This window comes from Cyclopterus lumpus, chromosome 6, assembly GCF_009769545.1.
Source record: "Cyclopterus lumpus isolate fCycLum1 chromosome 6, fCycLum1.pri, whole genome shotgun sequence".
Taxonomy (NCBI): domain Eukaryota; kingdom Metazoa; phylum Chordata; class Actinopteri; order Perciformes; family Cyclopteridae; genus Cyclopterus; species Cyclopterus lumpus.
In genome coordinates, this window is record NC_046971.1 from 7795331 (window position 1) to 7821753 (window position 26423).

At 46.4% G+C, this 26423-nt stretch overlaps 1 protein-coding gene across 1 annotated transcript; it reads left to right on the forward strand.

Annotated features, from left to right (window-relative positions):
• Positions 1-2038: 2038 nt before the first annotated feature.
• prickle1a (prickle homolog 1a) lies at positions 2039-26371 on the forward strand. Its single transcript, XM_034534908.1, is given in 10 exon segments — positions 2039-2172; positions 19732-19819; positions 19822-19934; positions 21682-21795; positions 22594-22664; positions 22666-22729; positions 23326-23529; positions 23653-23839; positions 23934-24803; positions 24937-26371. Coding segments are annotated over 9 exon segments (2559 nt in total). The 5' UTR covers positions 2039-2172; positions 19732-19746; the 3' UTR covers positions 25800-26371.
• Positions 26372-26423: the final 52 nt, after the last annotated feature.

The window sequence follows — 26423 nt, forward strand, 5'->3', positions numbered from 1 at the left end:
ACATCTTTCGGCAGAAACCAAAAACACATCTTTTCAGACTATACCTTGAATAAGAACAGATTAGACCCTTCAGTGGCACTTGAATGGCACTTACTTATGGTATTACTTATTGCATTACTTATGGTATTGTTGTAGTTTGGCTTACTTGAAGAAACTTTACTTTCTTGATTCTTGTTGTTCTGAGTTTGTACTCATGGTTGAATGCACTTATTGTCGCTTTGGATGAAAGTGTCAGCTAAATGACATGTAATGTAATAATGTAATATCTGCAGCTCTGATAAACATGATACACAGTAAGTGGTTGCAGTGAAGGGTGATACCGAATAGTGGCGTCCATCCATCTGGTCCATATAAGACCTGGTGCTGCAATGTTCCATTGCCTAATGCCAGGGCTGTGTGGAGAATGACTGACAGCTTTGAGCTGGCTAAACCTGTTCTTACTTAAGATGCATTCGCACACCCAGATCTGAGACGGTCACTGGGTCGTAACCGAGGTCAGTCAGAGCTGTGGCGTCTGTTCCGATGAGAGAGAGAGAGAGAGAGAGAGAGAGAGAGAGAGAGAGAGAGCCGTGAAGGTCAAAGGGCGTGCGATTCAATGGATTTGTCACAATTGACGTTTCACGTTTCAGCCGTCATGTTTCGGAGACGGCAAAACAATTCCTGAAGACGCCGTCAGATCCAGATTTCAAACACCACAAACGATCCAGGTTCTGTTGAGTTGTTTTGGGGGGGGCGCGGTGACACTCTTATCTGGGTCGCAGGGGGGTCAGGGAGCTCATTTAAAGGCCCCCCCAGTCAACAATAGTATCTAAGTTGTAATTACAGTAGGCTGCCAGCAAGTGAACGTCTGACGTGTGCTCAGCACTCATAAATAACGATGCCATTAAAAAATTACCCTGTGCGTGACTTTTCTTGCATTGCAGAACGTCCCATCTTGTTATGCTCATGCACTGATTAATGGGTGGTGGCCATCCACTTCAAATCTATGATCATCCCAGAACATTTTTTTTGTCTAACTCAATAGACAGATGGCTTCTTTTCAGCGTATGCATATAGACTTACCTTTCATTGAGCACTGCGAATAGGAGTAGTGTTACGGTCCGTCTGGGAGAACATAAAGCACATTGTGAACAGTTCATATTGGAGGCAAGAGGGACAAATAGGTTTTGCGAAATAGATCATATTTCTAGGACTTATTACTGAATGTAAGAACGTGAATTGCTGGAGTGGTTAATTTCAGATAAGAAAAGATAAAATAAGATAAGATAATCCTGTATTATTCCCGCAGTGGGGAAATGTACATGATTACAGCAGCAAAGGGTTAAAGTGCAATATAACAACAGTAAATAAAACAGTAAACAGTCGACGGTAGCAGAATAATATGTACAATATACAATAATAATGTGTACACACAGGCTATATCCACAGTGTATTGGTATTAATATTGCACACGTTGGATTGAATGAAGTGATTGAAGTGTTTTAAGTGTTTTTAAGTGTTTTTAAATGTTTTTGAAATAGAGAGAAATTCGATATTATAATTCACACAGTTTTGATTGGTTCATCATACAGGCCAGATAGAGGCACCAGTAAGGGGCAGCAGCATGTCGGCCGCGGAGGAAGATGAACTCCGTTGTGAAGCACTTCAACTGCGCAGACGGTTCCGCTGCAGCTGCAGACGAACTCAAACTCACGCATGGAGCGTTTGCACCAAAGTGCTCCAAAACCGGTCCGTCTCTCGAGGAGCGGCGTGGGGGCTGCTGGTTTCAGCCAATAGGCACGGGGCGACTCTAATGTCATGTCCCTGTGGCCGCGGAGAGGAGCACCATAGCGCACCGTGCGCCACTGTAATGACTGAGATGTGGTGACAGCGGGTGAAGTCAGAACAGGCTCTCTCTCTCTCGCTCTCTCTCTCTCTCTCTCTCTCGCTCTCGCTCTCTCTCTCTCTCTCTCTCTCTCTCTCCCCCTCTCTCTCTCTGCGCCGGTCTCCACTGCAGCCTGGAGTTTACGCGTCTCGCTTTGCACTGCTCTGGGTTGAGCTTTGCGGCGCGGTGGTGCACCCTCTCTGGACTGTTCATCTCATGCCGATGAGACGCAGCGTGAATCGCCTCTTCTCACGTCGGGAATATCGGTTTCTGGATACTCTGTTCACTGCGACTTGAACGCTTTGGGGGTGAGTGGACCAAGTCATTTTGGGGTGTTTCAACAGTAGTTGTTGGACTTTAAGTTCACTAGTCTAGACTGTTTTGACATAATTTCACTATCGCACCAGTCTATTTGCTGAGGGGGGGGTGTTTACGCAAAGAAAAATTGCTCGAAGTGATGCAACCTTGTTAATGTTGTGGTTATTTTTTTATCTACAATACATAGTGTCAACAATGCAACTTCCATCAGTCAAACTGACACTCTCAAGAGGTCATCTAGTTCCCTGCTCCTGCGATGCTGCCGTGCGCGTTTACGCAGCAATTTCAGCATTTCACTTTCCCCGCGTGCAACCTCATTTTCTCTCAAGCTGAAAGCAACTTGACTCAGAGACGTGGGCCGGTGTGGCAGAGTGGAGTGTGTCCCCCCCCCCCCCCCCCCCCCCCCCCCCCCCCCCGGGCCTCCAGATGTATGGACTCAGCTGTCGCCTGTCACTTTGGTGACAACTGGTCGGCACTTCGTGACCGCCGCTTGGCCTTCCACTGCAGGGCTCCATAGCTGTCAGGAGCGCTGTTGAGTGAGAGAGAATGTGGTCACACACACCCCGGACACATACAGTAAGAGAGGTCACTCTCACTTTCTTCAATTCCAACCGTGATGGATAAGGTGGCAAAGGCTTGACCAGAATATTGCACCAGCTGCAATAAAAAAAAAAAGAAGAACAAAAAAAATCCATTCTGAAGAGTCATTTAGATTCTATGCTGACATGTTTATTAAAGTAAGTGAATACATCTGGCATCTTGTTTATTCGAGATATCAACTTTGAGTGGTTTTGTCTGCATTTGTTTCTATCTAAAAACAATGAGGAACTGGTTTTAAGACATGAGCATGAGCCTTCATGAATTATTAGGGTGGACATCTTTGCAGTGCAGTCATGCCCTTTTAAATAAAACTAACCCTGCATGCTGAGTGCATTTATCACTCCTCGTGGACCTCTCACCGAGCAAAACATACCACGAAGTATTTCCTTTGGAAGAACAAAGACACACCACACCAGTTTCAAACATTTCCATTTTCAGCGGTGATAGAAAGTGCTTAACCTACAAGACACAGGAGAGCAGTTACTGCTATATTTAACCATGTCTGTCTAAGATAATATTTTGCCCTCGCTGGAGCACAGCAAACATCACCATAAGCCATTAAGTCCCGTGCAGGCCCTCTTGGGGGGCGGACAGAGTGACAGACCCTCTTGGCTCAGACTCAGCACAAAAGAAGGCAGAGTCAGGCTGGCCTGAAATCTGTCACTGTGGCCACAGCTGACTAGAACAGAGCACTGCTGATCCCAGGACAGTTCAGCTTGAAGCCTGACAGCTAGGTGAGAGGACAGACTCAGGAGGCGCCTTGGTCTTCATTTTGAACACATTGGATGTAGATTGTGGAAGTGGTGTAAAGAGAGTGCAGGATAACACAAGGGAGAATTGACTTGAAAGAAAATTATACCCTTTGGCTATTTGACAGTGCAAAAGAGGAAATACAGGTTCTGCACAATGCCATCAGTTCCACCTCAACGTGTGACGCATAAGGTCACAATCTTGCTGTGTTGCACCAGAAAGTTTTTGGAAAACGTCACTACCATCCATGATTACATTTTCAGCCATATATATCACTGGTGTATTCATTTTTTCTGTGGGCTTTGGCAGGTAAAGGAAGAAGGTGAAGAGAGAAACACTGTCCATACATTGTGGACAGAGGTACAGGGAGGAAGGAGCACAGAACCAAGGTGGTGGTGTCACCTAGTGGCTATAAAAGAGGTTGACGCCTTCGAGGCTGAAGCGATGTCATTACAACCGGAATTAATTCACAAACCAAGAGGAAATGATATGAAAGTGTTCAGGTTCTGTTTGGGGACAGCTGTTTTCAACATCAGCTGTTTTCTTACTACTACTGACAAATACAACATGGTGACCTCCATCTTAGACCCAGCGTATAATGCAGAAATTCAAGTTTCTAATCAATCATAATTATACTGTAAATGTGATTGGATGTGTTTATGTAGTGTTTACCTGCTGAAACCTGGGTCTCAGGCTTCACCCCAGCTGCAGTTATTTAACGTTTAGATGATTTAAAGGAGAGGCTTGAGTTACGGGACACATGAGCTGAGCTCTTACTTCCAATGATCTGATGCAGGTGGAAATTCTCCATTAATATTAAGTTATTTATAGACCTGTCCACGTCTCACTTCCAAAGCCGCAGTGATTCAAAGGTGCCACTAATAGAATCAAAAGACTTAAAGAGTATTTTGTTCTCGATAGCCGGTCTCTTGGACACAGCAGAAAAGAAACCGTTTTGATCCTCCTCTGCCAACGTGATGTTTACGAGTGCTCGTTGTGCAATATGTTCATGGTTTTTATTTTAAGCACCAAAATGCATGTAGACCGGAGGATTTAAGAGTCGGCAGCCGAGTCTGTACCAGCTCCTCATAACTCACCTTGAAGCTATAGAGAATCCAGCTATAACGTTAGCACCCCGGTGAGCCGTTGCATTAGTGCACAGCAAGAGGGGCGGAGGTGGAGATGGAGACAAATCGCAGACATGAAGCCAGTCTCAGACATAAACAGTGGGGCATGTCGCGGTGTGTCTGTCTCTGTCCATCTGCTTCTCTGGGACAAAGTGGTCACCTATATGTGTTTATGACTGCCACACACGCATACACTCTCCAACACCTACAGACAGGCCTACCCAGCTGAGTGCGAATGAGCAGAATGTAAGTCCCAGTGCCCGTGTGTGTATACGTTTTCCCCACTGTTGATTTAAAAGCCCGGTACCAGCGAAATGTACACAGAGGCCTGTTTGTGCAAAAGCTCGAATGAATCACCCTCGCGTCCGTGTAAATCGCCTGCAAGCCAAACACTCTGGCAGACTTTTATCCCCAGACGTGGTCCAGCTCACCGCAGCGGGGCTAAAAGCGGAGCAGCACAGGGCCGTGTGTTGTGAGGAGCTGTCAGAGGAGGCCAGTCTTTCATGGCTCTGGATGGGGAGATGTGGCATGGAGTCGGGCTGCCACAGGCAAACTCCAGAAAGCAGAGCGCATTTGACTGTAAACTGTTTGTGGTAGGTTGGCAGGAGGCCGGATGAAATATGGGCCGCTTTGAACGCCGGTGGTCCATGAATCTGCGACCACTGGGCCCGGCTGCACGGACGGTGGCCCGGAATGGTCAAATCGAGGGCACGGTTACACTGCAGTTGTATAGATAGGGGTAACCACCGTGGATGCTGCCGTCTGCGCCATGCACAGAACCCCACGTTCCTGTAACTTTTAAGCATCATCACGTATGAGAGTCGGGGCCTGCAGCGGTGGCACACGTTGGATCCACATGCTAAGCATAAAGTGATTAAACGTAGCGAGCGATTTAGCGCTTCCAGGCACGACTCTGTTTATTAGGAGCTGCAGGATGATGTTAGAGGAAAACAGGGTTTGGCTCTCACTTCGGAGTCGAATGGACCAGATCTCTGGTAACCACACGGCATAATTGCGGGGACTAACCATCAGACCACCACGATGATGAAAGTCATGCCTGACACACATGTTTCATTATCACCGCCTTGTCTAGTAGACACGACGCTCAACTCTGGAGGAGTACTGCACAATCACCACGTTGCAGCGCTCCGAAACGGGTTATTACCGACATGTCTGTATTTAATAATCACGGTTGCAGAGATGCCAAATGTCAGATGGAGTTTTTTGGGGAAGTTCATCTGCACCAACCTGACACAAACATGGCCGCCTGCAGGAATGCATGTTTTCTCCTCTGTCCTCCTCATCTACGGGCATCCATCCAAGCCATCACGGCATCAAGGGCTAGAAGCAAAAGAAAACATATTACTCTGAGATAGTCATTATAAATCTCAGCTCATTTCCCCGGCACACAACAGGGGATTCAGTCAAAGCTTTCCGGACCCACGGCTGGAAATGTGCTCCCCCCCCCACCCCCCTCGCCCCTCTTCCTTTCCTGTGGCTCTTGTTCCTCCTTCCCTGTTGGCATTGTCACAGGGGTGGAGTCAGTGAGCGTGGATGATATGGAAAAGGTCAACAGGGTTTTAAACAAACCACTCCGCAGGGCAAGGGATTTTTGGACTTAAACAAAGGCATTTCCTGAGATTTCATGAAAGGTTACAGTTACAGACAGTGCGGACAGTTGATGGACGTCTGCCAGAACATTTCCTCTTTAAAATGTCCATCCAGTCAAATTAAACTACACAATTAATTAGGTTTGGAAACAATGTAAGCGTTTGGCCGTATTCCCGATTGACAGAGTACTTGATTTAATCATAATAGCTCATTAAAATATCTCCGAAAACACATACGAATATTAAAAGGGAAACAAAGCAATAAATCAATAGTGTATCCCCTTCCGGGCCTCTTGGGAATATATTTAAACTAACACTAGACCCGTTCCCCGTTTCATCTGAAGCAGTAAATTATTTTTTTCTCCAGCGTTGCACATTGACAGGGTTGGATTTCAAGAACAGGAAGTGATGCTGCCTGGAAATGTATCGCTGGACATGTGTTTTGATTAGGCTTATCAATTGCTCAAAACAAAGTCTGGACCTAATGTGAGTCCATCTCCTTTATGTAAACCTCAATGCTCTCGTCGTTTAGACGGTTGTAATGCAGCAAAAGTGATGTCATGCTCGTCTAACATGATGTTGTCGTTACAAATGGAAGTCTGAGTTGTAAATGTCCCCAGTTGTAGTCATATCGTCCCACTTTCAGCTTTAGTGAAAATTAAAATTGTGCATGGCCAGCTGAAACAGCTGAAAATAAAGTGTATTAAACATATTTCGTTATCTGTCCTTTGGAGGCAGTATCCCCAAAATCATCACCAGGATTCAAGGATATCTGGATTTGATCATCTAGATTTCCAATAACAAAGAAAAGGAGGATACGTGAATTAAAATGAACGATTTAGACCTGGCAACAAATAATTAATTCTAAATGTGTTTTCTCTCTGTCCTCCCGTCTCTCTCAATTAATTCGGTCTAATTCTAACTGTGAATGACTTCCCATGTGGTATTTTCGAGCAGCATTACTTTATTTATCAAACATTCTATTCAAATCCTGCATTTCATTGCATTTGTCAATTTGCGACACTGAAAAGTCAGGAGCGACTTAAAAAAAAAAAAAAAAGAGTCATCCACCTCCACTGTCTCAAATGTACTGTGACTATTATCAAGTTTACTGTCACAAGAGTGAGGGTTTTACGCTCTAATTTGCTTCTTCACACAGAGAGAACGTTTCATTTGTCAGTTGGAAAGGCACCACAGTAAAGGTCGATGTTGTCGGGTGACACGCAGATGGGTCAATATTGACAAAGGCCAACCGAGGACGTGTCTTGCCGAGCGGCGGCCCCGAGGGCCGCAATGGGCCCACTGAGCTGACACAGAAACCGTTCGTTTGGCCACAACAACCTGACGGCGGCTCCCAGTGAGAAGCCGGTTCAAAGAGCCCGGCTTTTGTTTGCTATGCTTGCACTGTCTTCCTGTTAGGGGCTGGGCTCCCAAAGAAAACAAGAGCATTGGCTCACCAGATGTGTACATCTGTGCGCGTGCGTCCTGTCCAAACACGCACCGCTGACCATATAGGGGAGGAATGTTTTCATGATGTTGAGAAGGAACACAAACTTGTAGGAAAAGGCGTCTCAGATTTTACGGAAAGGGTTATTCGTAAAATACTCACACTCATATGCACACTCTGTCATGTGTTCCTTTATGCTGACTGAAAAAATGGTTTAGTGTGATTAGTGACCTCAGTATTAGCAGCTCCAAAAATAACACACTGATGCGGACAGAAACAGGCGTTTTACATGCGAGGGTTCTAAGAATAAGTTCGGCCCAGGGGACCTGTTATCCTTAATTGGGGGGCGATAAGGCAGCCAGTCCTCTTTTCCATAGCACACATACACTGTGCCAATACACACACACACACACACACACGCACACACACAGATCCCAGGCACTAATGACCCCATGTCTGGCCTGTATATCTACTAAGCCGAGTGAGGCCTCTCCTACAGATTGGATATCACGAGACCGGAATCCACGTACAATATACATAGAATGCACACTCAGCTCGTATACGCTGACGAGCTTCTGCGCTCTGGTACTGAGCTGGTATAATGTAACCAATTGACAATGAATGCAGTTTCTTTGAAATTGCCCTTATAAAATTCAGTTTTTCTGGCAGCAGTTACATTCATTCAGTCATGGCAGGTCATAAACTCAAGGTTTTAGTGTCACAACAATCCCTTTCCTCCTTGTTATCTTGCATATCATTTAAAAAAGTTAAATAAAACCATACAATGTAGTGAGGTATGCAGAATATACATTTGTATCAGTATTGTTGCTGAAAAGGTGGATAAATGCATCCCGAGTTAAAAGTTTTTTTTTTCTTGGTTTCTTTTTAGTTTTTTTCATATGGACACTTATATGTAGAACAAAAAGGAAATGCGGGCTGAGAAATGACTATATATCACCAGTGACAAAAAAATAAACGTCAAAGCCACGAAAAACACAGAGAAAAGCTACTCAGGTGTGGCAAACATTAATAACCACGTATGCATTTGCCTCCCGAGATGTATAGGAGCTCCACACGTTTATATAACCTCTGTGTCCTCTTCAGGAATATGAACACATTAGACACGCATACATAAAACAAGCGTCAATACAGTCTCAAAAACCAGTTTAAATTCCAGACCAGTCAGTCCAGACCATTCTCCTGTACTTTTGAATGCGAGACACGTGAGGAGGTGAAAGGGTCAAAAAACATCAGAGCAACAGGGAGCCTTAAATAGCAGATCATTGGGCCTCTCCTCTGCTCTTTCTGCTCTCTTTTTTTTTACTACCACCTTAATGACTTTAATTGTGTCCAATTAAGCAGAGCTGGAAAGAAGCATCCCTGCTCTCGGTCGTCAGAGTTCCCTCTGTGCTGTGGCACTGGAGCATGTGTTTAATTAGAAAGCTCTAAAAAGACTGTAACGGAGTGATTCTCCAAGAATGTTAATCATTAGTGGGATCCTGACTGAGCAACTCTTAACTGTTTCAGAGTATTGTTGGATTCCACGGTTTGCCTTTTTTTAAAAGCCGTGCGGCTCAGGAAAACGCTTCCACGTGTGGGAATTGCCAACTTTCTCTTCCCTATTAAAAGAAAGAAAAACTGCATCCTCTCTTTCCACAAGACTTGTTCATAGCAGTCATGCCCGAGTATTGGCCGTTTTGTTACAGCGGTCTCATTCATGTGTCCGTTTGAGCCCGGGGGCTGGAAACACACAGGAAATAGTTTTCCTGCCATATGAAGGATATATACGGTTGAACTTCAAGGAAAGGTGAGGAGAAAAGAAGAAGAAGAAAAAAAAAAGCCCAGATGTGTGAAGTGCGAGGTTTAAGTGGTGTGTGAGTTAGACTTTCTGGAAGTGTGAGGTCATAAGCAAAAAAAAACTTTGCACGTGTTGAACCGTCGACGGGGTGCCGTTTCAACGCGAGTAATCAAACCTTTTCACGTGTCGTGGACAAAGCTGACTGTGTCCCTGGTCATACTTTAATTACATTTAAGAAATAAGAAAAACAGGATAAAAATGAATGAAAACCGAGACCTGTTGGGGGGGAACTCGTTGGTTTCAAGGGCTGTTTTTGTCTGTTTATTCTGAATTTTTCAACAAAGACCACACATAGATAGGTGTTGCCCTGTGCTGATCCAGTGCTTTTTGTCAATGCAAGTGAGTGGTGTAAGAGTAGCCCATTCATCCTGGGCCCGCTCTGTGTGCAGACAGCCACAGGCTTTTGTTGAGTTATAGTGTCCTCAAATAAAGGGGCTTCCTCCCTTTAACAGCCCCAGGAGCTCTGTCGCTCCACTTCCCATTGTTCCCAATGAGGTTCGGCTTTTACAACTAGGTGAGAGGGTGTCAAATTGAGGGTGAGATATGAGCTGTCCCAACAGTACAACTCTGTAATGTTTGGCAGTTAGACGGCAGCGTACTTTTGATAAAGTGAAGAAACGAGCGGTGTGCTGACACCAAACTGGACCTCAACGTGGCATTACATCATACGAGACACAACGGGGTCGCAGCAAATTAAATAAAGCAGAAAATTCATTTAAAAGTTTCTTCCATGAAATCATCCACTGAACAGGAATTATGTTGTGGGTTTTTATTTTCACGCCAGCATTACATTCTGTAATTTAATAGTCAAACACAGATAGCGTACGGACTCAGGGTTTAAAAGTATGGAGAGCTTTTTTGATATTCTTTTCTTGGGAAGTCCAAAAAATTATATATATAGAGTTGAAAAGTTCAGAAGTAATCCATTAAATCTTCAATCGTGTCCATTTTTTTTCATTTAGATTGTTCCTATTCAGCGCCCTCGGAAAAAAAAAAACGCATGATCTGTAGCGAGGTCAAGTGAGTAGATATTTGCCTTTAATTTTTTACAAATGTCTCTAATCAGAAACTAAGCTTGGATCTAAGCTTTGCCCTCAGCTGCCTCCAATGTGTCAGAGTGGAACAGTAAAAGGGGTTATGTGAGGGTTATAGGGCTAACAAGCCCACAGTCTGACCTGAGTTTGTCAGCGCCAATCTAGCTAAGTCAATATCAATGCGTTGACTGCTCCACCAGTTGACCTTTTCCTCCCTCTTTCAAGGCGTAAAAAGGATTGTTGTTACAGTACAGTGATAGGGTTATATTGGCCTTTATAACTGAGGCTTTTGTTTTTGCCTGTGTCCTGCTAATAACCGCTGGCAAGTCATTTAAACCTTGAGAATGCTTACTTTTTATAAGGTAGCTCACACACCAGTGAGAGCTGCTCTCAACAATGGCCATCAATGACGGTAGGTTAGAGACTGACCTTCCCTTTGCCTCCCCCCCCCCCTCCCTTTGCTACCCTCAATTTATGAGACTCAAATTAGTCTTGTCTAAACAGGTTACTTTAGATTTTAATTTGCGCTATTGTCCATCTCTACACAACGTTTTCACATGGGGATCACATGCCTACTAGTCTGTTAGATACGGCGTTCAGCACTTTGTTTTATGGGTCCCCCTTTTCAAGGACGTGTTTGGACCAGAGAAGAATGCAGCTTTATCGTGGGGCGTTGGTTCTGATGGTGATCGTCTCTGTCCTGTCATTGTCGGGGCATGCTGGTCACAGACTACCCTGCCGCTAGCACAGGGCGTTTTTTTTGTTGTTTTTCTTCTTCCTTTTTACAGCGTAAGAAGGTGCAGACCAGGTGTGAGGTGCTGTGCAGGTCGTTGTGGCCATGTCAGAGGAATGGGCCGTAAAGCCCCGCGGCCATAGGTTTATGAGTCATCTGGTCTGTGGGTCATCTGGTGCTCTGTAAGGTCAAAGGTCAGGGATGCATGACTTGTCCAACTTTATATTATTCAACCATCTGAGGCAAAACCTTGAACTGTGACGCCAGCTACCTCTAACTATAGAGTTGTGCCATCTCAGAATGAGGATGTGTTTATTCCCCTTGGAAGGACTAAAGATAATCCACAGATGCCTGTTAATAGCCGTCCTCACCTAAGTTCATTGTCAAAGGCCGGTGATTCTCTTTTGCAATTTTAGTGTAAGACGTGAACTTTAAAGATATCTGCAGTTTGCTTCCTTGAACCTTTAAACCTGTTACTGAACCTTTTTTTTTCTTCTTTTTTTTAAAATCTGCAACATTGAAATTTAAAAAAAACTAAGAAAGGTCAACTGTTTCCCTTAAGTTCAAATGTGGCAAAACCTTCCATGGAATAAAAAGTTTCCCTCTTTTAAGGACGTCGGGCAAATTCGTCGTCCACATACTGGCGTTTGATGAATAGGCATTGCAACTTTGTCCAGATTACTTTACCATCTTAGTTTTGCATTTAATGAATGTCTCCCCAAAGGCAGGATGCTGTGTCGTCCCGCCCCTCTAAGACTTGCTAATGGAGCAGGGTGCAGAGTCATTTGGACCAGCACAAAGGCCCGAGGTTGGCTGTGAAAGGGTGCCGCTCCTCCCTGGCCTTGGCTGCTACAATAGCTTCTTTTTTTTTTTTTTGTTGGTCTACACAACCACACACTCAAGAGACACGCAGGTACCTAACATATTAGTATGTAAGCCCCAGAATATCAAATCCAATTTATTCAATCGTGTTTTTTATCCGGTTTGGATCAAACAAACAAAATTGTACTCGCTTTTCATCGACACTGTCCAAGCTGCATTTATTTAATTTGATTGAAATAACATTGACAGCCACCACTCACCACCCACGCTGAGATATTTTAACACATAATGGTGTGAAAGTGAGGCGTGTGGGTGAGCAGAGTCGTGTGCTGTCAGTCATGCAAATGTGTGCTAAAGAAGGAATGTTTTTGCCTCTTTTCTTTTTCCTCCTCTTGATTGAAGAATATATGCCGACTTGAAGGTTTTCTGACATGATGTTCTGTAGTACTAAGCTCAACATGGCAGCAATGAGCTGTGATCTGATGAAAGGAAACTGGAGCTTTGACTGTACTGTGGATTTGAGCATGTAAATCAAAGACTCTGTAGTACTTATTCCTTTTTTAATGCTGTGTGAAGACACATGTTTGAAACAATTACAATTACTTTCCGCTACACAGGTATTGACCCCCGTGACCCCTTTTATGTTATATCAGCCCCTCTTAGATACCCCACAGTGTAAATGCTTCTCCCATGTGGTTGAGTTCACACAATTACATCCTGATGTCATGCCCACAAAATGAAACGGCTTCTAAGATGTTAATAAAGAAACCAATTCTGGCTGTTAGTCAGAGTCCTTGCCTCCTATTAAAATGCTCCACTGCTTTGTTTAACAGTCTTAAATTACGTTAACCCCTTGTGCTCCGAAGGATGGAGGAACTTTTTTTTTTTCTTTTTTGAAACAATCTAAAACTAGTCCTTTTGGGGAGAAAGTAACATTTTTGACATTGCAATCCAAACAACAATAAAAGGATGCAAAAAATGTCACTTTTGTTTTCTGAGGCAACAGGAAGAGAATCACGTTCTGACATTCCTGTAGAGGTGAAGGAGAGGTAGAGGTCAGCATCCCGGGGAGTTTTACTGGACAGGCTGATATGTACATTTAGGTTTCATAGAACATGTTAATAACTTTATTATCTGCCTGTGTATTATAAAGGCAAACACGAAAGCTTGGATATTAGCCAATACCACACATGTGGTATTGTTTTTTTGCTTTTTTAAAATGTTTTTAGACATGGTTTTTCATGTTTGGGAAAAAAAATCTTGAGAAAGAATAACCAGCCAATTTCCGCCTTAAATTTGACCAAAAATGATGTATCGATTATCAACATTTTAGATTTATTTTCTGTCAACTGGCTAATCAATCAATTGATGGATGAATAGTTTAAGCTCTGAAATGAATATAATGTAGTTTCCGCAGACTTTTGTTAATACAGTTCCATTCTCCATATTGCATGACTTAACATAGTTAAACTAAGCATTGTATCCCTTACAATTACAAATAATAACAGCTTTGTGGTTGAAGTCATTTCTTCGTAAAGTCCTTCTGTGAATCATACATGAAAGGCCTGATAGCTTGATGCATTTAGACTTGTTGACTCCATGTTCAGTTAGAGGGAAGGCTTATGTGAGGCCGAGCCAGGAGGCTGTAGATGGTAGGAAGCATTTCTTCATAAGAGGGTAAATAAAGCATCTTTTGTTCACTCGATCCAACAATCCCTCTGTAATCATAACGCCATAGTTAGCAACCAGCTCTCTGTAACTTTGTGATATTTTAACGCGCAAATGACCCAAACCACCAGATAATCCTGACTCTTACGGTCACCACCTTCCCCACATCTTTGAGCTGTCGATAGGCAAGGGGGACGAAGAATGTCACGTGAACGCTTGTGGGGCCGTCCGGTCAGGGCAAACGAGCGCAGCCATCACCGATGTGCTACTTAAAAAGCGCAGTTTCCTGCAAGCGGTTGGTTCTCATTTGGAAGCATGTGTTTGAAGTACGAGGGGAGGGTCAGCGGAGAGGGAGGCGCCTCGCTCTCCCGTACCCTTGCCGGGACTGGCTGTCCTGGGGTTAAGGGGCCGGGCCGGGGTTAGGAGGGGTTGGGTCGAGGGAGGAGGAGGAGGAGGAGGAGTGGTGGTGGGTGAGAGACAGAAGGGTGGGATGACCATCTGGTTGAGCTCCTCCATGTACACGCACACGCACACACCCCTCTCAGACACTCTCTCCCACGCACTCAGACAGGCATCTCAGTGGCTCTTTGCAGTCTTGGCTTTGATATGGGCTGTTACAGAGACGGCTGAATGCTTCTGTGCTGGAATTAGAGCTCTGAAGATCTTGCATATAGACATGGAGCCCAGAGGCTGAAGAAGAACCTGGGTCTGGATATAGTGGTGACAAGATCCTTTTTTTCCTGGCCTCCTCAGGATTGTTGGTCTACGCTGAGGTAAGAACAACGATAACTGAAGATGTAATCTGTTTACTTTATTGAGGCTGAAATAAATAAAGAATGTTAAATATACCATCCTGAACTGTCTTTAAGTACAAAGAGCATGTTTCTTTGACTCTGTGGCAGATTTGTACAATTAAGACTCTCTTGGATTATTCAGTTTAATGCTTTAATTATTAATCAGAGTTATGCATGATTCACAAGACATACAGCACATCACATGTATAGATGGAGTTGTGTGCAACAGTTGACCATCAAAATCTATACTTCAGGGGGACATTTGCACATTGAATTCAAAAAGTTGATTTTTAGGTCCCCTATAATGCAAACTGAATTTACTGGGATGTAAAAGTGTTTGATGTCTGCTATGTGACAGCAGCGCATGTGCGCGTGTGTGTGTGTGTGTGTGTGTTGAGTCTTAGTTCAGTCTGGCCAGTGCATGCAGGTGGTCTCTATAGTGAGGATCTCTGTGGGGATGTCACTCCCATCCATTTGGTCTTGGAAAAACACTCCGCCGGCCATGAAAGGAGGCCTCAATAGGCGGACCAAACTCCAGCCATGTAGCACCTCGACGCTGCATAAACTGAGCTCCTCTCTGGGTCTCTTGTCGGTTGCACCAGCAGCTTTTCCAGTTTTTCAACAGGCAGACAGAAAATCTATGAATGAACATCGCCAGTGTTGTAGTTCAGTCCTTGATTAAATGATGGCCAGTTGTTTTATTGGATCATTCAATTCCGAGTTTAATCAGAATTGCTGATTAACTTAGCTATATGTGTGAGGCTGCAGTTTGACGATGTTAGTTCGTTGGATCCCTTTTGTGTTTTTAAAAGTGATACCGCACATCAAGTGCCAACAGTTAGCAGGCTGTCATTTGAAGATATTTCTGTGTACAGGGATAGCAGAGAGCAGTAGCATGCTGCAAGTTGAGACACAAAAACAGATTTTCTCTAAATTCAAGCTCATGTAAGCAGGGACTTTGAACCGAAAATCTTGTTTTTCTCCTCAAGTAGAGCCTATCCTGCATCGCGGAGCTCACAGGAGCCAAGTTAAACATGTCGGGCCGGTCCAAACTGACAGAGAGCACTGTGTTGGCTTGTGTGCATGTCCATCATCCACTTCCTAGAGGAATATAGACAGTAATTCAGACCAGAAGCTGCTTATTTTCCCTGCACTCTCACAAGGGTTGTTAATCCAATGATCCAGTGTCTGGATTTTAGGGGGACTCTGGTTCAAATGTTGTTGAATACTCTTTAAAAATGTCACTGACGGCTATATTTAATGGTCAGTCATAGCATGTGGTCCTGTGAGAGGTTTGCATTTCACAAAGTGATAAATAACACTAAACTGTATAGTTAACTCGTAATCTCGTTAACAAGTCTGTGCTTTTTTTTTAACGGTGCGTACAAAATAAGTTTGCACCCACTTGTTCATTGAGCTCCTGTTGTATAGAGCTTGTTGGAATATAAACCTTCTGCGCAACTATCGAGGTCATTGTGCGACTCCTTTTTTTTCCCCCCGAGTGCACAGTCAACTTCATTCATTTTCAATATCTTGTGGGATGTTTAAACATCTTCATTCAGTGAAAAACCATTCAAAGCAAGCACTTGTTCTAGCTTTCATCATTCACCTGCCCTGACTTACATTGCATCTCTTTTGTGGACACATGCACTTTTATCCATCAGTCACCCTCTTTTTAGCCTCAGTCTGATGGCACCCCCGCCCACACCACCCTCTGGCCCTCTGTGGGCAGATCAGTCAGATATGCTGGCCCACAGCTTCCCAAAGCCATGTTAACAAGCGCCTTTACAAAAGAGTGAGGGGCTGTTAAACATTCAGGACTACAGGGGTCTGGCTAGTGTGGGAGGAGGGCAGGGGGAGTAGAGCGGTGAAAAGGGGGGGGGGGGTGTAAAACTAGAAGAAGAAGAAAAAACTTAAAAAGCCGGCACAAGTGATGAGTCAGCGAGTTGGCGAGACAGTACGAGCACGGTTAAAGTTAGTTGGCTCACCGCTTCTGTCATTCAAAAAAGTCACAGAAGCTTTCCGGGGGCAAAAGTTGGAGGAAATAAACTGCATGACATCTAAAGGATGAATTAGCATGCGAGCAGATGTGGCCGTATGAGAACGACGACCTTTGCCTCGGACATCCTTTTAATGCGACTCCGCGAGCCTGGCTGAAGTTCAAGCCTGACATTCCTGCGAGTCAGGTTTGGCCGTGTGAGACATCCTCGCGGAGACTTGGCCAACATGTGGAGGCAAACATCTTTCTAACAAATGTGGCGCATGAGTGATTCTGCGCCTGATACAATGTGAGGCTGTGAAGCCGGAGTCTCTGGGCTCCTGACTGAACCTGCCTATAGTTAGCTATCTCCCATGTGAAATACAAGCTGTTCTCAAACAAGGCCACATTTTTGCAGGTTATTTTGGTCTCATTTGCAAGTCAATAGATGCGAATAGAACAAGAGATTGTCTTCTTTCTTCACCCGCCCCCCCTCCTCCTCTCATAAGACAGGTTATCTGGGTTTGAGGGCTTTAACTGTCATGCAGATAACGCACCACATCTTCAGGAGGAAGAAAAAAAAAAAAACTTGTAAGGGAGATAAACGGGCTCTTGATGAAACAAGCCTTCGGTGGGATTCCTTCACAAAGATGCCATTGTTCAGGACATCAGAGGCGTTTTAATGGGACGTGTCATAAGCCAATCCTCCTGACTTGACACTTTGTGGTGTAATGTAGGCACAAATCCCCCCCACCCCCCAAAAAAAACAACATGATTTCTCTGCCACCATTATCATGCTTGACTGTCTTTGGACAGGCCAGAGGAGAGTGCATGCCTGTCGCTGGCGGGGAGGCCACAGACGTGTCCTTGAGGAAGATGATTTGATATGAATGGTGGCCTGTCATGCCGTGTGTGCGGCGGTTAATCATCCACAAGAGGGACTATCTCAGAGAGAGTTGTCACTGAACGACAAGCATACACTCTGCACGCCTGCTTCAGAGTTGGTTTTAGCAAATAACTGCGTGCATGGCCCTCTTCAGTGTGTAGGCACGCTCCAGAAAGGGGGGAACACACGAGGGGGGGGGGGGGGGAGGGGGGAGAGCAGGGGGGGGGGGGGGGGGGGGGGTGGGGGGGGGGGGGGGGGGGGGGGGGGGGGGGGGGGGGGGGGGGGGGGGGGGGGGGGGGGGGGGGGGGGGGGGGGGGGGGGGGGGGGGGAGGGGGGGGGGGGGGGGGGGGGGGGGCGGGGGTGGGGGGGGGGGGGGGGGGGGGGGGTAGGGGGGGGGGGGGGGGGGGGGGGGGGGAAGGGGGGGGGGGGGGGGGGGGGGGGGGGGGGGGGGGGGGGGGGGGGGGGGGGGGGGGGGGGGGGGGGGGGGGGGGGGGGGGGGGGGGGGGGGGGGACGGGGGGGGGGGGGAGGCAGCCGGGCATGTGTGTCAATTCACAGGAGAGAGAGCGCAGACGTGCCAGGCCTTGTGTACTGTCAACGCCTGTGGTCAAAGGCCGCAGTCGAGTGCGTCGGGTTTTCCTCAGCTGTCTCTCCGGTGCTCGCAGGCCATAGGGGGTCGAGGCTTTTTTGTGGGGGGGGGGGGGGGGGGGGGGTCAGGGCCAGGCTGCTGGACACTGGCCGGGGCTCCCATTTGATCTCAGCTAGAGCCCTTGGCCTGTGAGAGATGACCACAACTGGACACACATTCATCATAGTCATGTCTGCGTGGTCCTGCAAAGCTGGCACAGGAAGTAGGCGTATAGGGGTGAGTTCATAACCTGCCGAAACAGTTCTCTGTAACAAAAGCAGAGAGATCAATTCTGTTCAAAAACATACACGAAAAACATATAACTTAAATTCTTGCACGTATTGCCACTGCAGCCTTCCTTGGTCTGGTAGGACCAATAGCATTGTGGCTACTGAGACCAATAGTGCTACTTACTTCACAGATGTTATTTAATCAGTTGACTTGACAGTAAAGATTACATTCATTTATATATTTTTATTTTTTAAATCTTGTTTCTACCTTTGTTACAACAGCAGTTCAGCCATGTCTGGTAGCGGATGCAAAGAAAACGAGTGGCTTTGGCCACCACACACGTAGATCAACACCGGGACAGTCTTTGATCTGCTCGCTCTATTTTTCACCCTCTGTGGCATTGTCAGTGTCCATCCGAGTATCATCTCCCCCTCTATCCATCCCCTCTCTACTACTTCACCTGTCTGGCAAAGATGAAAGGGTGATCGGACCCTCGCTGCAGCAGGTTGGAAAACAAACAGTCCAAAGAAAAAAAAAGGGAGATGAAGGGAGAGACCAGGCTTGTGGACATTCCCCATATGGTGGCCCGGTCTTAAGACCAGGCCTGTGTTTATACAGACCTAAGGCTCAGCTAATCGAGCCTGCATCAGGTCCCATAAGGTGTCCCCCTCTTCGGGGCAAAAATATGACGTAGCACCTCAACGGGCTGGATGATGACTCATTCAGAGCCAATGCTCCACAGATAAGGTGAACGCTGAAGATTTTTAACAGCCAGTGTCTGGTGTTGTTCTTGCTTTGGAGCTGATGGCACAGGAAAGGAATGTGAGGTCTGCGCAACATTGCCCAAAGCTGGGCGTACATGTGAGCAACTCTGAATACGCCATGTATATATATGAATAGCTAACTGCTTGTTATTGTCACTATAATGAGATCAGACGTCACCTCATTTGGGAATTTCCTAATGGCCTTTATATCCTCAAAAAGCCACATGAGGAGGGCACATGTTTAACGGCCACCACAATAGCAGTGAAAGGGTATAGTTCTCTTTATGAGAGCCTTTTTACGAAGTCGACTCATCACCAGAAGTGAACCAAGAAAAGCTCGCTCAGATACCATAATGAGCTTTTGAGGGGGGCTGTGGGCCTCATGAAAGAGACGGTAATGGTGTGATTCAGCCGGTGGTTAACGTTCAGTGGAATGGTTCTGACATTGGTTTACTGGATTAGATGAAGTGAGGTAAACATTATGTAGATTAGTTGATGTAATAGCTTGTTAACCAACATTTCATTTTCTCGTCTACTTTAATCCCCCCTCTTCTGATCCTCACCCCAATTTCTCTTTCTTTCCTCCTCATAATTTTTTTTTTGTTTGCTTGGTTTGTCTAGTAAAAAGAGAGTCCGATGAGCCTGGCGAGCGCGGCAGTGTCGGCGGCTTGCTTCCAGGGCGGAGCACGCCAGCGAGACTTGATGATGGAGCACAAGTCAGCAAGCTGACCTCTGGCTTCCAGCGGAGCTCCACCTCCGACGATGATTCCGGCTGTGCGCTGGAGGAGTACGCCTGGGTACCTCCTGGCCTGAGGCCCGAACAGGTGAGCAAAAATATTGCATTCATTGGGCTTTTTTATTGCTATTGTTCATGAAATCAAGTGTCCTACAAAGAAAACGTACTCACTATTATTCTCTTTAATTCTGCTACCTATTTCATTGGTTCACAAATCCGCACCACAGTGAATAATTGTGTTTCCTCCTGGCGGAGAGTAAAAACAGATCTGACCTGATTTTCCCTTTTAGCCCCATTTGCCTGTCCCAGATAAATGCTACTCAGCACATCACTGTGTAAATACCATCTAGAGTGTCAGATGAATGGCACTTATGGGACAGACAACATATTTGTTGGTCCCCTGGTTCCAGGCAGACTTGTCAGCCTCTACCAAGCAGCCACTTACAGGCAGGATGTGTGTACTTTTATTTACAAACTGCGGTATGGCAAGGTCTGCTTGTGATTATCAGAGATCTGTCAGAAAGAGGACTCGATGGCTCGCGTCGACTGCTGCTGGCAGGATCAGAAACAGAGGGGCCGTCTTTTAACGAGCCTTCTCCTCCACAAACACAGCCAGGGCTGTTAGTTGTGTCCGCAGGGCAGCCAGTGTGATGTGGCACACTCGCCCCCCGCCCCCCCCCCCCCCCCCCCCCCCCCCCCCCCCCCCCCCCCCCCCCCCCCCTTCTCTCCTCATTTCTCTCTTCTTTCTTTCGGTGGTTTCTCCCCTCCCTCTGCATCTCTCAATCCCGCTTCCCTTGTTTAACAACACACATGGCAGCAATAAGGGGGAGATGGGACCAAAAAAAAAAAAGATGGGTTAGCAGCGACAGAGAACCGTAACTCCTTAACACGCAGGGCCTTTTGTTTTAGAAGTGCATGGGTCAACTGTGATGCCTTTAGTGCAGCCATTTCCTTGAATGGGCCATGTATTATGGGGTCATCATTACAGTGAAGGGCTGAGGTGACAGCTGGACTGTCCCTCGGAGCTGGATGAGGGGTAATAGCAGCATGAAAATGTGCATAATTTATGGCGGGGGGCAAACGCGAGGTTTGATTGTCAGGGTAAATTGCTGTTACCCACCCCCCCCCCCCTCTCGCTAGACAGCCAAAGCTGCAGGAAGCCCCCCCAACACACAAGACAAGCACATCCCACCTCTTTATCTGGCACGGTGTAATAGCCCCTCCCTCATAAAGTTTTAGTTTTCAGTTGTCAGCCCCAAGGGTCAAAGTGCCACAGCGACAGGCCTGCTTTGTCCTGTCCCTATAGAGACAAGCATATGACTGGAAAAATACGACCTTTAAACTGATTTGACCTGTTGAACCTGTTTGGACTTGTTTAAGTGCAGATTTATGAAGAGAGTGATTCTTCCAGCGCCATCACCAAAAGAGCATCAGTGAAATAAAGCTGATTTTTGGGGGGTTAGCAAACAAAGTCAGTCTACCATAGATTTTACACAGAGCTGTCCCAGAATGTGTCATCGCAAATTAATCTGTGGGCTCTGTCTGGTTACTTTGTATATGAATATGAATATGGGCAGTTCTGTCCAAGATCATAACAATAATATATCACTGCAACTACATGGGTGAAAATATGGGTTTGGGAACCAATGAAACATATGTTCAGATTCATGACCACGCATTCTTGAAAATATATATATAAGTAGGAATGGGTTTAATTTGTCTTGTGTGGCGATCCATTGAACCATACGCATTTCTTTTGCCTATATCAATGATATATTTTGGATTTTTAGGCTTTGTGTCAGACAATGATCCTATGCCTCGTCTTCTCCCTCCAGGTCCAGTTATATTTCTCCTGTCTGCCTGAGGATAAGATTCCCTACGTCAGCAGTCCGGGAGAGAAGTTCAGAGTCAAGCAGCTCCTCTACCAGCTTCCACCTCACGATAACGAGGTGAGAATATGTTGTGTGTGCGGTGCGTGTGCAATAACACAAGCGGTCATACAATTCACCCCCGGCAGAAAAGATGCAGTTCCCCATTTTGTTTTTTTTGCAAACATCACAGACCTCGCCATCTCCACGCCGTCCACTAGTGCGAGCCCCTGGCCTTCACGTGTAGTGTGGGCACAATGTGACTTTTGATGATTTTATGATGTTTGCCCCGCGAGTCCCCACCAGCAGGATCCTGTCATAGCAGTGTTTCCTTTACGAGGACCGCTCAGCGGGAGAGAGGGCCGCCGGCTGAAAGAGGCCTTTATGTGATGCACCACCGCAGTGGACCACGGCTCGACTTGGCTGTCTCTCTACCGTTTGTTGCCCGTCCTCTTGATTTCACTCTAAACACAAGGCCTTGTTTGTGTAAACGTCTGCTTTCCTCTTGTTAAGGCTTCGGGAAAAACATCAAAAAAGGGCCTGTTGTAAAAATGATGTTCTCAATCAGGGAACTGTGGGTGGAGATATGTAGGGGGTGTAAAGAAGGGCAAGCAGGGGTCAAGAAATTGTCTTTGTTCGGCATGCTCCGGTAGACACTCTGCCCTCTCTCCTACTCACCTACGTTTAGAAGCGTTATTTGTGGCCGGCAGTCTTGCAATTGGGTCCTCCAAGGGGTGTAATATGAAAAGGTCACTTGAATTACAGAAGGTTTTTTCTGTATTAGACTTTTTAAAAGAAGGAATAATAGTCATTGATGTAAAAATGTGTGATGTGTGAAATTGGCCTAAGTACCCCATAACGTATCCCTTTCCTTCCCAGGTGCGTTACTGCCAGTCCCTCAGTGAGGAGGAGAAGAAGGAGCTACTTATGTTCAGTGTCCAGAGAAGAAGGAAGCACTGGAAGGGGCACAGTGAAGCTGCTGCCGCGCAATCTTCAGAACAGCATTTGTGAGCATGTAAGTTCCCCGACTGATTCTTCCAGCGCCATCACCAAAGAGCATCAACATTTTCATGGACAGTATTTGATATTTGGCTAATCTGAATCCAGTTTTAGCTCAAACCCAGAGAACTCAATATATCAGTGCCAGCTATGCTATTTATGAGACACCAAATACAAGCTGGGTTGCAGACGTCACAGCTGAGTGCTTTGGAGTGGCTCATGACAAGTGTTTCACTCAGTAGTTACAATGATTATTGAGCAGCCAGAAGGGTGCCCATAAACCTTTGTCCAAAACACAGTCCCATTGATGTAGCTCTCCCAATAGAAGTCCATGCTTTCTCTGGCGTTCCTCTTTATAGTTGTCCATCTTATTCAAAGTCCCTGTAGTTGATTTGTAAATATCTCCTCATATGGTGAACTGGTCAGGAAAAACCGAAAGGCCCCTCTGATGCTGTAGTTTCTATGGGCTCAGCTTTGTGTTACATTAGGAGCACAGATGTACTTGGAGCCAAAGCCATGTCCATGCAGATATAATCACCGATGCAGGATTCCGATTATTTTATGACAGAATATTTTGGATGTCACAATCAACCGTGTGTCTGCATACTGCAGTGTGGTGAAAAGATCAACGGTGGAGAAATGGCCGTGTTCTCCTCGAGGGCGGGCCCCGGACTGTGCTGGCACCCCGCATGCTTCGCCTGCTCCACGTGCAGCGAAGTGCTGGTGGATTTGATCTACTTCTACCACGACGGAAAGATCCACTGCGGAAGGCACCACGCCGAGCTCCTCAAGCCACGCTGCTCCGCCTGCGAAGAGGTACAAGACAATGTAGTGAAGGAATAACATCCAGAGTTTGACACTGTCGTGAATAAATAGACCGACGACAGCCAGGAATGCAACAGCTGTTTTGTTTCATCCAGTGCACTTCTTTGTCTACAGATTATCTTTGCCGATGAGTGCACAGAGGCCGAGGGCCGCCATTGGCACATGAAGCATTTCGCCTGCTTTGAATGCGAGACAGTCCTGGGGGGGCAGCGCTACATCATGAAGGACGGCAGACCGTACTGCTGTGGCTGCTTTGAGTCTCTCTATGCAGAGTACTGTGAGGCCTGTGGGGAACACATTGGTAAGACGAAGATGTTCTCGAGTGTTCAGATGAAACCCTTTGTCTCGACGTTAGAGTGGTATTGTTAACCATCTTAACACGTCCCGACTTCCAGGTGTCGATCATGCTCAGATGACCTACGACGGACTCCACTGGCACGCCACTGAGAGCTGCTTCGGCTGTGCCCAGTGTAAGAGCTCTCTCCTGGGCTGCCCCTTCCTGCCACACCAGGGCCGCATCTACTGCTCCAAGGCCTGCAGTCTCGGGGAAGACGTGCATGCCTCCGACTCCTCCGACTCCGCCTTCCAGTCAGCCCGCTCACGTGAATCCCGGCGCAGTGTGCGCATGGGAAAGAGCAGCCGCTCAGCCGACCAATGCCGACAGTCGCTCCTCTTCTCCCCCTCTGTCAACTATAAGTTCCCCGGCTTAAGTGGGAACCCTGACGACACCATGACCAACAAGCTCGCCCACATGAACTTATCCGATGAGCATTTCTGGAGGGGACGTGGTGAGGAGGACGATGCACCCGAGGACCAGGAGGAGGAGTGGGCTGAACACGAAGACTACATGACTCAGCTGCTATTAAAGTTTGGGGAACATGGGGTCTTCCAGCAAGCCAATGAATCCAGACCCACGGATTTATGGATGGCTGAAAAGGATGCCAAGTCAAAGCAGGAGTCATCAAAAGCAGTCACTGGTGGTGTTGGAGGAAGGGGCAGCCTGGCCAGTAAGAAGTACCAAGCTGACATGTACTGGGCCCAGTCACAGGATGGGTTAGGGGACTCAGCCTATGGTAGCCACCCGGGTCCAGCAAGCAGCAGAAAGATCCAGGAGTTGGAGCTGGATCATGGGGCTGAAGGAGGCTTCCGGGGACTGGAGCCACAATGGTACAATGACTCCTTGGAGTGCATCACAGACGAGTTCAAGAAGACAGATCAGAGTGTTCGAGACTCTATGGACTCACTGGCACTCTCCAATATTACCGGTGAGTAGCTGTGACATATTGCATCAGATCTTAGTGAATAATCTGTTATTTTATGACAATGACTGTGTTATAAAACAAGAGTCTTGATTCCATGTGCAAACATTGTCATCATCATGTTATCTCTTCCCTCCAGGGGCCTCAGTAGATGGTGATAGTAAAGATCGAACGTCGGTATTTTCCCTGCAAGGCTTCCATGAACTGGAGACAGAAGACTGTGAGAAAAGCAGCAACATGGGAACCCTCAACTCCTCTATGCTACACAGAAGTGCAACTTCCCTGAAGAGCCTTGTATCAGAGCAGGAGGAGGTGGAGGGAAATGTCCCAGAAGAAGAGGAGGTGCCTCTCCCAGCGGACAGACCCAAACCTCATGTCCCTGCCCTCAGGAGGACACGTTCACAATCAAGGCCGCAGCAAGTCAAGTTCTCCGACGACGTGGTGGACAACGGCCATTATTGCGATCTCCCAGTGCGCCAACCGCCAATGAGTGAACGGACTCGCCGGAGAGTGTACCACTTTGAGGAGCAGGGCCAGGAGCCTCAATCTGGTCGCCACCATCACCACCACAGGAGGCATCGCAGTCGCAAGTCTCGCTCTGACAACGCTCTTAACCTTCTGCCCAAGGAGAGGGCCCAAACGTGCTACAGAGGGGACCAGAGACGGACCACCCTCGGCCCCAAGGGGCCCCAAGCTACCCACGGCCACCCCAATCCTGCCGCCATGTCAGACTACGGGCTGCAGGGCCCGGCCATGGGGAGGTTCTTGGAGCTTTATGGGGGTGACGACGACTGGTGCTCCACATGCTCTTCTTCCTCCTCTGATTCTGAGGAAGAAGGCTTTTTCCTGGGTCAGCCCATCCCTCAGCCCCGGCCCCACAGACACTACTACACCGATGACTTGCCCAGCCCTGTGGCAGGAATGTCCACTCCTCCTTATGGCCTACGGACTAAGTCCAAAAAGAAGAAAGGGCACAAGGGGAAAAACTGTATCATTTCATAGACTTTCATTACCCTCTTATCCTTAGCGTTGCATAACGCTCTGCCACTCACCTCTGCCTCTCATGTACACTGTTTAAAATGCAATAACACACTTGCTTGTTTTTAAATGTTTCGCAGCACTCAATTTACCAAGGTGTCAGTGTTCGACACATGTCCTGATTCTTCATAGGTGTATGCATAGCATTGCAAACATCGCCAGTAAAGTAAAGTGTTTTAGAGTAATGCATATTTATAAACCACCATCTAAACTGTCTTTATTTAACAGTGACGATATTAATGTATATATTGTAGAATAAAAAAAACAACCAAAATGGTTATTTTTATACCCTTGAATTAACGACATGTGTTGTACCAAAATGCCATTAACATTTAACTATTGGCAGTTGGTACAGAGCCATATTTCCACGAGGCTGTCCGAAATTGACACATCGACTCAGACCCGAGCTCTTCAAATGTGTTTACTTCCAGGCTTGTGCAGAGAAACACTGTGTATTAAAAGGCCTTGTTGAGTGGTGTATTTATGGGTCACTGTATTGTTAACACGTCATTGTAATCTGTATAAATGTACAAACTGGAATATAAGGCTAAGATAGATGATCATTGTAATAAAACTATCTATATATCA